The following is a 12545-nucleotide window of genomic DNA, read 5'->3' on the forward strand; positions in this document are numbered from 1 at the left end:
GGCCCTGGGCAAGGCAGAGCAGACCCTGCCCCAGGCTGCCTCTCAGATAAATCCTCTGCAGTAAACGAAGGTCCACTGAGAGACCAGCCTGTTGCAGAAGGCAGGATCTACCTGACCCTGCCTGTCCCTGACATCCTTTGCCCATGGGCCTCTGCTTCTTGTCAGGTGCTGTATCTTGGTATTATCATCTGATGTCCAGAGTCTGCAATGGCAGCAAGAGCCTCACAAGTGCTAAGCAGTGCAGACAAAGAGCATCTTGGGCCCTGTGGCTTTGGCTATGCTCACAACTCCCCAGGGGAAGTTCACCTTTTTCCTCAGCTCATATCACCACAGAGAACCGAGCTGGTGACCTGTTCAAACCCCAGCCTGGCTTTGAGCAGGTACTAATGAGATGCTCATACCCTTCCTGCTCACTGTTACTCCATTTTCAACACCTCCAGATCCATATAAATTCTAACCTTGTTCTACAGCCAACATACTTGCAGCCCCTCCCAGCCTGCAAAGTTCATCAGTGCACACATATTATTCCATCAAGCAGGTGCTGAGATTTGCAGCCTGACTTGAACTCCCTCCAGCTGTCCTGGGAAACATTATGGGCTGCAGGACAGTGGTGTGCTCTGAAAGGCAGGGAAGACTCACCTCCACTGGTGATGCTGTGCCCTGCTGGTTGTGGCCAAAGCCCTTCTTCCAGCCTGCAGATTGCACCATTCGGTTCCCTTTGTTGTTACTGTCAAGTCTTGGGTCATAGTCACTGCAAAAGAACCAGAAGCAATTGTCCAGTCTTGCAATGCTTCAAACACACACCAGGGATTTTTATTCTGCTAATAGAACCTTCATTGACATTTCAGTCTCTCACGAGGGATATCCAAGTTTATTGCCAGAAGCACACCGCCTAAGGAAACCACCCGGGCAGATTCTGTGTGCAGGGCTCACACACAATTTCTTGTCCCACCTCAGGGGGAAATACACCAGGGCACAGGAAATGAGCTCAGACTCCAAAATATTTACAGTGTAAGCAAGCCAGGAGCCTTCTGTGCTTGTATTTCCTAATTAAAATCTTAGCAATAGCATAAAAGCGAAGTCCAATCCCTGCTGCTCTGTTAGATCTTTCCTTTCTCCCAGTGCTGTGGTCATGGAGCTCAACAGATGCAGTGTTGATTCGGACACTTTCTCCCACCTCATTATTCATCCAAGACCATTATCCAAAAGCCACAGTTTTGAAAACCTCTCAGCATAAAAGACTCTTCCTTGAGACAATTTCTACTTTCTGGCTGCTGGTGACACTGTGCACAAACTGTTTTAGTTTATCTACAGCTATTCCAGGAAAACAGAGGGAAGAGAAGATGTGGATGTTTAAACTGCAAGACACAGAGGACAGGTCTCACTCTGAGGTGCCGTGCCAGAAGAAACAGGCACATAACCAGTTCCATCCTGAACACATGGCTGGCCGCTCCCCAGCCCACTGAACACGCAAGCTCACAGCAGGCAGGCCTGTCGGGAACTTCACACAGCACGCACTCTTTTCCTCCACCTACTCCCAACGAGATGGAAACAGCTCCCAGTGTTCCTCTGAGTCAGGGAACAGATGAAACACAGCTTTGCTCTTTCTTTCAATGGCTACATGCCAGGACAGGAGGGCAGCAAGTGCCTTAAGGACGAGGTGGATGGGAACAGGCTGCGTTCTATTCTCTGTGTCCAGCCAGACACACTCAGACCTTCATCTCACCCCTGTAGCACCAGGCAGCTTTTCTCTGCCCTGTCCCAAACCATTGTTTCTACCCCAGCCCCACCCTGTGTCCTGCAGCACAAGAGGCTCACACTTTGAAGAGCTCTGCCTCAGTCTGTCTGGCTGTTACTTTGCAGACCTACCCCACTGGACAATTCCCAGCCTTGGTCTGCCAGCAGCACACACCCCATCCCAGCATCAGCACCCCCAAAGAGATGCACCCAGAACAGCCATTACCTCTCTGAGTCTCGGTCATATCTGAGTCGTTTCCTCTCTGGTGAATCCATCTGCTGGAATTTCTCTCTCCGGTCATTTCCTTTGTCTTTATGCCTCCCCTTCACAACAGAAAGGGCAAAGTAAGTACAGGAGCTATGAAGGATCCAACACTGCAGGAGACTGCTCTGCACCCAGGTCTCATCTCATGTTCAGCTGGCTGGAAGGCTGTCCTGGGGACTCACAAGCACTGAATGCTCACATCCCACAGTACACTTGCTCTGTTCAGATGCCATCTGTTGGGCTGACCCAGAGCTGTTGCTGCAGCCTTACAGCTACCACACCAGGAGCAGCTCTATGACCTTCCAAGCAATAGACAGCTACAGCTCTCCTGTCCCTGGCCAGGCAGCAGCAGCCCAAACACCCCATCAGTTTTAGATGGAAATCTGTGTCCCACTTAGTCCAGAGATCAGTGCTGGCTTGCAGGACAACAAAACCACACTCAGACCTTTCTGTGAGGAGCGAGATCTGCTCTTAGAAGTCACAGAACTACCTACAGGTCCCTGTGCAGAGTGAGCCCACAGTTCACTTTTGGGAGGCATCTGATGCCTGGTGCCTATGTGGATGCCTGCTGATACCTGGAACATAAGTGGAGGGTCCTCCTGGGATCACCACCCCCCAGGGCAGAAGCACAAGCAGCTGCCTGCCCACCACCACAGACGCACCTCACGCTCTCTCTTCTCCAAATACGCCAGTTCTTGCTCAGATCGTTTAATCTTCATGTGAATCTCTAGGTTTTGCTGGAAGGAGGAAGACAGAAGGCAGTGTCAAGCAGAGAACACAAGCTGTCAGGGTCATCTGCTCCACCCATAAGGAGCACAGGTAAAGCAGCATGCTCTTGTACCTGCACTATACCAGGCACAGCAGCCTCTCTTGCAGCCCAGACCACCTGCTCCCCCACAAAGGCCTGGAGCCCTTCCTCCCTGCAGTAAGGAAGGCAATCAGTCCTATTTTAACCCATGAGCAGCTTGGCTCTCCTAAAAGCAAGAGCTCAAAGGCAGCACAGAACATGGGGGTGCATGTGCCAAGTTCCCACTGCTCTCACTCTCATGTGTGCCAGCACCCCACTCTCCCCACTCTCCACAAGCTTAGCTATCCCACTACAGCTTATAAAGTCACACCTTGATGTTATAGCACTCCCATGGCAGAAACAAGCAGTTCACACAATGCTTTGAACAGAGCTTTGGGGGAACGTTGCCTGCTGCTGTGTCAATTTCAGCACAGCTCTTCCCACCCAACCACTGCATCTTCCGTGCAGCTCACAAAGCCATTGAGCCAACGGCAGCCCCCAGCTTCCCCATACCTTGTGCAGGTTGGAAAGCTGCTGGTGCTTGATGAGCACTTCCTTGTTGGGAAACTGCCTCCTGCACAGCAGGCAGGCCAGCTTGTTCCAGTCAGTCAGTTTGTCGTCGCTGGCCTTGGCCTTCCGCGCCTGCTCCTCGCGCGGTGCCGGTGGGTGCGCGGGAGGTGGCAGCCACTGAGCCTGGGACTGCTCCTCCTCTTCCTCCTCCTCTTCATTGTCACTGTCTCCTCCATACTCTCCCAGCAGTCCTATCAGAGGGTTCACCACCTTGGGCTGAGGGAAGCGGAGGAAAGTGTGACAGTTTGTAGCATCAAGCCTGCCAGGCCAGTGGGGCTTTGCTTCCCCAACCCATCTCCCCGTGACTCCTGTCTCTGTTCTAGTCCAAGAGGCAGAGAGTTGCTTCCCAGCAGCACAGGCAGGGAACAGAGAGGAGCTGGTTGGCTTCTCTCCCTTCTCACCATGGTGTGGAAGCCCTTCTGCTCTCTAGACAGGCCTTGCCTTGGTGCCAGGCTTTTCCAACTTGCCACACACCTGAGAGCACAAGAAGCCAACCGAGGCAGCGGCTGTTTGGCAGCGAGCTGCTGTCACTCACTTCCTCTAGAAATGGAGATCAGCGAGATTTGGCCTTCCTCAGCCTGGAGGTGGCTGGAAGAGTTTTCTGACTTAGGACTGGCTGAGTGAGATCCTGCTCAAATGCAGGTAACAAATGTGCCCATGCTAGAAGCCCAAAACAAGGTCAGACTTAAAAAAACAAGCTGCCTTCAATCCCCAGCACACCCTCCTCTGGCATGAGAAACATCTCTGGCACCTCTGGCACTCACAGTTGCAGCCAGGCTGTGCTGAGCCTCCCTAGAACTGTATCCAGGCTCACACAGGTCAAAACACAATCCTATGGAGATACTTACTGGGGCTGCACTCTCTTCCTTTTTCGCAGAAGGAGGTAAAGGCTTTTTAAAGACATCTTCTGCAGAGAACTTCTCCTCTCCAGTCTCAGTCTGAAACAGTCAAGAACAGGTCTTGAGACTGCCATAGCATGGACTCAGAGCACACAATATCTAAGCACTCAAACAGGCCCCCAAGGAAACCAGGTGGTTGGCAGAAATGAGTTGTGGTTCTGGTGGGAGACATTCCCATTCTGGGGAATCCAGAGCTCTCCTGGAGCCATACTCATGATTTCAGAGACAGCTGCAGCAGCTCACCATGCTGTCTCAGCCCACCCCACTCTCATTCTCTGCTACACTGTGATGCTGACAGTGGTCCCAGTTGTGCCTCATAGCAGTGAGGGAGGTGGGGCAGGGCCAGGTCACATTTGAGCACCTCTGTGTGTGCACAAAGGACATGAAGACCACGTGCAAAGCCACCCCCACTGCCAGACAACACCGATTTTTTCTGCTGTGACTGTGGCACAACATATGGCCAGGCTCAGCCAGCATGGTGGGGTTTCCAGGATCCTCTTTATCCTGGACAGAGGGCACCAGAGACTGCAGCCAGCACTGCACAGGATGAGCCTGTGATACTCAGCTGTGTCCTCAGCAGCACAGACAGTAGGCTGGGATGAAGCTTCACTTTCACACATTTTACAGAGAACTGGGCTGGAGCCCTGGACAGGCTCCAATTTAGTGGCTCATGAGTTACTCATACTTGACCAGGGAAGACAAGTGTAACACCTTACCAGGCCTGTGCTCTCATCCTTCTTCACAGAGGGAGGCAATGGCTTTTTGAAGACATCTTCTGCAAAGAATCTCTCCTCTCCAGGCTCATTCTGAAAAATCCAAGAGCGGGCATTAGGCCAGTGATAACACAGGTGTCAGAGAGCACAGTACAGCCAGGAAGCCACTCCTGAGCACCCATGGAAAACAGGAAAGTGGGAAAAATGACAGAATGATTTCTACAGGAGATGCTTTTATCCTCCATTCAGACAGGACCATGCTTCTCCTAGGTCAGTGTCCCTGAAAGCCACCATACCTGGTGACTGCTTGGCTGGCTTGTCACCAGCCTCAGGGAGAGTTACAACCCAGCTGCCCAGTACTGGTCATTCCACTCAGCACATTCAGACCAAGAGGCAAGGAAGAACACAAAGTTTCTGCATTGGTGGCTAAATCACTTCCAGCAACTCTCCTGGCATTCCTCAGGCCGTGTCATTATCACAGCCCTGAGCTGTGCTCAAACATCACTTTGGGCAGCTACTCCCAACCAGCAGCTCCCCCACTGGCATTTGCTGACTGGGAACAGCAGTTAAGGACACTGTCCTGGGACTGGGAGGGCCAGGAACTGCAGTTAGGGGAGAGCTGAGTATCCATCACCATCTGACTGGGTGTGTTTTAATGTGTCTGCCAGTTTTTTGTTATCTATTACAACAGTTGGGTGCTTTCAGCAGCACGAGTGAAACATATCTCGGTTACCTGGATGTGTCTGAATCCTTCACCATAAGGAAGGGACGAGAAGCCCTGGATTTAATGTAAGGAGAGAAAAATTTCAAGAACTTACTCCCTGGCTGGACAACCACCATGTTCCTTTCCAGCTGCTGACCCCACTGTCTTCTCTCACTGTCCCTTCCTTTTGGAATCCTCTAATTACTCTCTACTTTCTAACCTCTTCCTTCAGCTTCCTGGTGTCAGGTCATTCTGATGCCTGGAGGGACTTACCTTAGCAGAAGTACTTTTCCCTTTGTCCTTTTTGTCCCTGTTGTCCCTGCTGTGTGGCTCCTTCCTGTCACTTGTCCACTCTTGGCTCCCATGCCGCTGCCTCCTGCTCTCCGTTGGGGGTGGGGAGGGCTCCCGGTCTATTGTGACTTCCCTCTGAAAGAGGCATTTGGAGCAGGCTTAGCCCAACCCCTGCAGGTTTTCTTACTGGGCTTCTTGTCCTTGCTGAGCTGGGGAGACCAGCACAGTAAGAAGGGACTGCAGAGGGCAAAGGCTTCAGAACTTTGCTAGGGGAGAAGACAGCTGAGCACAGCCAGGTCACCAGAGCACTGCCCTGCTCTCCCACAGCATGGACATCCCCAGGATCATGAAAACAAGATTATATTTCCAGAAAATCTCTGCTGATGGCTCTTTTTTGGCATCTTTACAGCTATTGCTGGCTAGGATTGAGAAGCAAAGAGACCACAGATGAAAACAGAGCTCTGCTGTCCATTCTTTCTTACAGACAGTCACATATCACATGTCTACAGCAAAATTCAGCTCTGCCTCTAAATCTGCTCAAGTTAAAGCAGACAAAAATTCTCAAAAGACAGAGCTTCAGAGGCCAGAGGCACCTACAGCTGGTTCAACATACAGCTAATGGGTTCCTAGCCTCTCATTAATTTGATATTTTGCAACATGCATCCCTTTCACACAGGTCAGGAGACAGAGTGAAAAACACAAAGCTGCCTCTGTACTGCCCTACACTGGCTTGTCTTCAGGATGTGGCTGCAAAATCCCTCCAGAAAAGAGCAGTCTGTAAGAACATATTGCATGTAAAGCTTCCTTCCCACGCACTCACCTGAGTTCTGGGGTCATAGTATGTTCCAGCTATGGGATCATAGTAATTCCCAGTGTCAGGATCATAAATGTATGTGGACACATCTGATGGTGCTGAAGAGAGAGACAGGAGTTAGCACCACAGGCTTCCAAAAGCCGAACTTAACTTTTACAAAGACAAAAACACGAACAAACATTACACTGGTGAAAGGATCAATAATGGGGAAGAATTCTTTTTTTCTCCTGGCAAGAGAGGTATGAGTATCTTTATATCCCTTGACCTACATAATCTTTTCTTTAAGGAGTAAGAGGGGGGATAAGTTTTCACAATTCTGGTTAGGACTCTGGGAAAACTTCCATATCAAAACAAATTTACAGGAGCTGAGCTGAGATCACAAGACCACAACACTTGGTCATGAAATTCAGTAATTTCCCTAAGAATGGGGTAATGAGTATCTACATCCACCCACTCCTGTGAACAAGGAAAAGCTGTTCTCTCTCAATCCTGTTTAAAGTGATGACACCCCCCACATCCCTTCCACCCCACTGGTGCATGAAAGCTCCTGATAAGAAAGGGGAGTGAACTATTTCTACAGGAAAAGCCAAAGGCCTTAAGGGTAGTAGGCCCATAATGTCAGGAATGCTTCTCATTTCCAAAGTGTCCTTTGACAGACCTCAGAAATGCTATATATAAATCAGTAAAACAATCAGGAGTGCTCCTCCAGCTACTGGCATTGCTGCATCAAATGTATTTTCTTCTGTCTTCTCTAGTAACTGCCAGGCTGATTTTATCTCATCAGTTTTCCACAACAAGGAAAAATAGGCAGCAAGTTTCCTTTATCTGCATGTAGTTTCGCACAGTGAGAATAGAGAGAAACACATCATCAGATAGGAAAATGTGACTAAACAAAGTTGGCAAAGGAACTCACAAGTGGGTGTAGCAAACAAACCTACTCTTAGCCTTTAAAAATATTTTTGGGCTGATTTCTACATGTCAGTGCCCTTTTAAGGAAGAAAAGTCTCCACAGTAGGAGTGAAGCAGAGTTTAACTTACACTGTGCTCTGGTGCGTCTCTGTGATTCGCCACCCCTCCTGTCTCTCATGCCCCTTCTGCCCTGGAGTAAGTGAACAACACAAACAGATCAGAGACTCTTTAACAAACATCAGATTGCTTCTCCTCCCTCTAACAGGCCCAATGTTCAGGAGAAGGGCTCTTTTAGCCATCCTAAACAGAGCACAAGCAGACATAGCTTTTCATCTACAGAGCAGTGTCTGTAGATGTCAGCAGTGTCTGACACGGACAGTGTCACAAAGCACGAGATCTCTGCAGCTTCCATGAGAGGTGCTCATAGCAATCTGTATGGAGGCCTTCAGCCCATCCAGAGTATGGAAGAGTCCTGTAGTCTAGTAACAAACACTAAAGGGATCAGTCATCAGTGAAATCACTCTGTAAAGTGTGGCATCAAGTAACCCAGCCCAGAACTTCCTCCAACAGCACTGACTTGCACTTCTATGCAATGATAATCAGTATGAGGGGCAGAGCAGCAGTGCGCACATTAGAGCATTATCACCCCATCTTCAAACATGGTGAAACATGTTCTGCAGTACTTCAGCAGCCCAAAGAGAAAAAGCCTAACAGAGCCAGGCCCATCACCCCCCAGTGCTCCCTCCCTTTAAGCAACCTGCAGGGAAGCTGTGCAGACCTACCGGGCCATAGTAGGAATTGTCACCGTGCTCCCCATAGTCATTCCTGTTGAGATAAAGGTTGCAAGTTAATGGCAATTTGGTTTTACACTAACCTCAGTATATTCAAAATGATCAGCAGGACCAATAAAGACAGAAAGACCATATTTTCTGGCCACATGTTGGACTGTGTCCATCCCAGGAGACAGACTTGGCAAACCACTGTCTCCACAAGAAATATGACTCCACTCTGCTCTGTCTGCAAAGATGAATCTCTCCACATGTTTTTAAAAAAGCTGAACCCACTAATTCCTGCAGAATGGGATTTGATGGCTGGACAACAAGATGCATTATGATCACTAATCCCATTCTGCTCAATCACCAAAGCTGCTTCAAGCTTCAATGCCTTCATTTCTCCAACACATTTTTTGGTTGTAGGAACATCTGTGCTAATTCCCATGCCAAACTTAAAGCACCTGCTCTGACAACAGAGTTCCAGCCTCACTGTACAGCACATAAAGGACAACACCACTGCCTCATCTGTCAGTACCTTCTCCTCCCTGTAGCAAGATTCACTTCCAACGTACGCCCATCAATGCAGATGGGGGGATCCAGATTCTGCAGTATCTTTAGCAACCTCAGCGCCTCCTGTAAAAGGAAAAAGAATGTCCCTTTCCATGAGAAGGAAACAGCACATTTTACACATCAAGTCTGCCAGAAAGGAATGTTTTGTGCTCAGTAGAACAAGAAACACAACAGTAAATATTAGTCTAAGTGTCAGTGAAGGGTATTTAGGATGTGACAAAAGGGATAAATGCAATGTGAGGTTCTCTGCTTGTCCTATGACTGCTTACAGCAGCCAGCTGGGGACGACATTCTCCTAGGGCTGCCAGACAGTGCAGCACTGTGGCTGCTGCTGCCCCAAAGTGTTTTGGTAAACACTCTCTGGACCAACATCAAAGAACAGCTGTGGAGTCTGGGAGCCACCCAGACACAGAAAATGTGAACCCTCCAACATGGGAGGGTCTGTTAATTGAGATTCTTGCCTTCTACAAACAAAAACAATTGGATTCAAGTTCTCTGCAAACCAAATACCTATGCAAGAAGTGTTCAAGTTTAGAGTGTATAAAAAGAAATGTACTGAGGTGAGAAACTCAATCAGTGTCACAGCTTGTGACAACAATCAGTCTTTGACTCCTAAAGCCAGAGAACAACAGCTGTACCAGCTGAGAAGAAAAGGGAGTGATCTATTTCTACAGAAAAAGCCAAAGGCCTTAAGGGTAGTAGGCCCATAATGTCAGGAATGCTTCTCATTTCCAAAGTGTCCTTTGACAGACCTCAGTCTGTCAAATTCCTGTACCTGGTCAGACAAGCAGAAGAAAGGACTCACTCTAGCACAGCAGCCTCACAAGTACAGAGATTTCTTGCATTTCTGTAGTTTCTCTACTTCTACAGATCTCAGATGCCAACAGAGGGAGCAGGTGAAAGCAGGAAAGTACTTACAGCATGAGATTCCAGCTCGATGAAGCCGTAGGTCTGCCCCATGCGCCCGGCCTTGTTCTTCATGATGCGCACGCTGGACGTGGAGAGCCGCACGTACGGGGCCAGGAGCCCCACGATCACCTCGGGGGGGGTGAACCGAGTGATTCGCTTCAGCATAATCGCTGAGAGACACGGCCAGGAACGTGGCCCAGGGAGAAAAAGCAGTGAAAAAAAGATAATTTAGAACCAAGTTTACTGTGACTAAACCACTCAAAGCAAGAGCACAGCTCCTTGCAGTCGAGTCTCAAAGCCATTGTTTTTTTCTCTCCACTTTGCAAGATGCTCCAGTTACCACCTCCAATTGCTAACCTTTCCTTCCCAGAAAAGAGAGGAGAAAGTGGCCCCTTCACAGAGCTCAGCCCTAGGTAACTGCTGGCCCAAAAGACTTTTGAAGCTGTGCTAAGTTAACTGCACCACCCTAAGCCAGCTCAGCCTGAATTAATTTTCCTAAAGGCAATTTGTCAGCACCTTTGGAGCTGGACAGCCCTCCATTACTCTCTGCCACAGATTTGCACAACATAGAAATAGCCTCCAGAGGTTTTAGTGAAATGCTGCCATTTCTGCAGACAACCTCATGGAGTGCAAGCAAGAGGAATCCAAAACTGGTCTTTGTGTCACTCACTTCTGCTTCCTCCACCATCTGGTGGCGTGGCTTCCTCTGCTTCCCTCTGAGAGGGCGGCTCCTGGTGCCGGTCCATGTCCCTTCTCTTCTCCTGTGAGGGCCGATGCTCTCTCCCTTCATCTCTCTTCCTTGGCTCCTGTTCCTGAGGCTGACATTCCTGCTGTGGAGCAGGAACTGGGGGCTGGAGAGACTGCTTTGGAGATCCTGGTTGACCTGACAATTCTTGCTCAGGTGTTTCAAGCTTTGTCTCTGCTATTAGAGAGGAGAAATGAACTGGTTTCACATAAGATTGTTTCAGCAGGTATTTTTTTTCTCCTATTTTCTGGCCCTTGCAGTAGTGCTCCTTATAAAAGGTCAAGCTGTACTGCCTGTTGCATACCCACTGTTTTAACATTTGGCAGACACACGGTTTGTGCAGGTACCATCATCCTTCCATTGCCTTGTTTTGTGTTGGGCTGCTTTACAGGACTTTTCTAGTCAGAGACAAGAGGCTTTTTGGCCTCCTTTTAGGATTAGCTCTTGCCTGAACAAACGAGAATCAAGGATGGATTTAGATACATTCCTTCCACATCCAGGACAACCTCAATGGCAGTGATATCCTTACTGTCCATGATGTACTCCTGATCATCCATAGCCAAACAATATCAACTAGTAACTGTCACCCTGTTTATATGCTAGAGGAAAACTGGGTTCAGACCCCCCTGAGACCACTGAGTCAAACACATCCATAATACAGTGTCAGATTGTATCAGGTGCCTACTGACCACAGCTGAGGCAGGAACAATGTGGGAACACCCTGCCCCCCCAGCCTAGCTATACCATTCAGAGAACACAATCCCAACAAGTTTCTATGCTTGAAGGCCTCTGAATGGTCTGGCTTCACTGTAAAAGAGATCTCTACCTGAGCTTCCAACGCTGCTGGAAAGGGAAGCCAGATCTGTGAGGCTGCAAAGGCGGATACCACCAGCCCAGCACCTGCTGCTGAAGCCTCTTTCCACAAAGAGAAGCAAATGAGGGTGCAAGACACGGCAGAGTGAAGCTTCCCTCTTTAATGTCCCTGCGAGTCAGTCCCTGCTCTCCTTCTGTTTGGGCAGTGGGCGGCATGGCAGAACACACAACTGTTGGGAAAGCTGCACAGTGCCTTGCTTGGCTGCCAGCACAGCTCACCTTGGACAGGCTTGTACTCATTTGTCTCCAGTTTGTAGAGTGCAGAGTTTTGGCTACAGAACCTCATGCAAAATTTGCACATGAAACCAGTTTGCACCTGCAGCTGTGAAAACCGCCCGTGCAAATCACAGCCATGAGCACAACCCTAGAGATGGGGAGGGCAACTCTTACTGAATTCTTGCTCAGCCGACGTGTCCTCTCCCTCAGCACCACCTCTGGACTCTGGGCCTGCTCTGCTCCCTGTAAGAGAGGCACACTTCAGTCCACTTCACACCCATCAGTCACAAAGCATGCCAGAACTCATACAAAGCTGCAGTAACCACTGCAGATGCCTAGAGAGTGGCTTTGTTTCACCCAGTCATAGAGAGGTTATCTTATTGCACCCTTCCCCAAGAAAACCAGGCCAGTAGGAAGCATTCACCACAATCTGTCTTCACAGCAGGTTAAAGGCTCTGTTTAATTTGCTCCTGGGCAGTTTCATTACAACCCACAGCTATGCTGGGCCAGCTGTGTGGATTTTGCTGTCACAACACTGATGGAGGAGCCACAGAGCATGGAAAACACAACCACAGGGACAGGGCTTCAGTAAACAGAGATCTGTGCAGCAGCAGTGGATGAACTGCCCTTCTGCCTGGGGCAGGAGTGCAGTACATGGAAGTCTGCTCAAGGATAAGAGTCAAGGCTTACAAAGTGGCTGGAATGGCAGGCAGTGCCAGAGGAGGGTGGAGGATTCACTCATGGCACTGCAGCCCCTGGTACTGCACCCAG

General features: G+C 49.3%; 1 protein-coding gene across 1 annotated transcript in view; it reads right to left on the bottom strand.

The window, feature by feature from the left end:
• RBM6 (RNA binding motif protein 6) overlaps positions 1-12545 on the bottom strand; it is a 53803-nt gene that overhangs the window by 1365 nt on the left and 39893 nt on the right. The window contains exons 8-21 of the mRNA XM_066558199.1: positions 11949-12017; positions 10611-10862; positions 9950-10110; positions 8997-9094; positions 8471-8513; positions 7818-7878; positions 6786-6877; positions 5948-6100; positions 4975-5064; positions 4208-4297; positions 3303-3575; positions 2665-2739; positions 1964-2061; positions 640-751 (exon numbers count right to left, since the gene is read on the bottom strand). Of these exons, the coding sequence (XP_066414296.1) occupies positions 640-751; positions 1964-2061; positions 2665-2739; positions 3303-3575; positions 4208-4297; positions 4975-5064; positions 5948-6100; positions 6786-6877; positions 7818-7878; positions 8471-8513; positions 8997-9094; positions 9950-10110; positions 10611-10862; positions 11949-12017 (1667 nt within the window). The remainder of the gene's footprint in view (positions 1-639; positions 752-1963; positions 2062-2664; positions 2740-3302; positions 3576-4207; positions 4298-4974; positions 5065-5947; positions 6101-6785; positions 6878-7817; positions 7879-8470; positions 8514-8996; positions 9095-9949; positions 10111-10610; positions 10863-11948; positions 12018-12545) is intronic.

This window comes from Molothrus aeneus, chromosome 12 (assembly GCF_037042795.1).
Source record: "Molothrus aeneus isolate 106 chromosome 12, BPBGC_Maene_1.0, whole genome shotgun sequence".
Classification (NCBI taxonomy): domain Eukaryota; kingdom Metazoa; phylum Chordata; class Aves; order Passeriformes; family Icteridae; genus Molothrus; species Molothrus aeneus.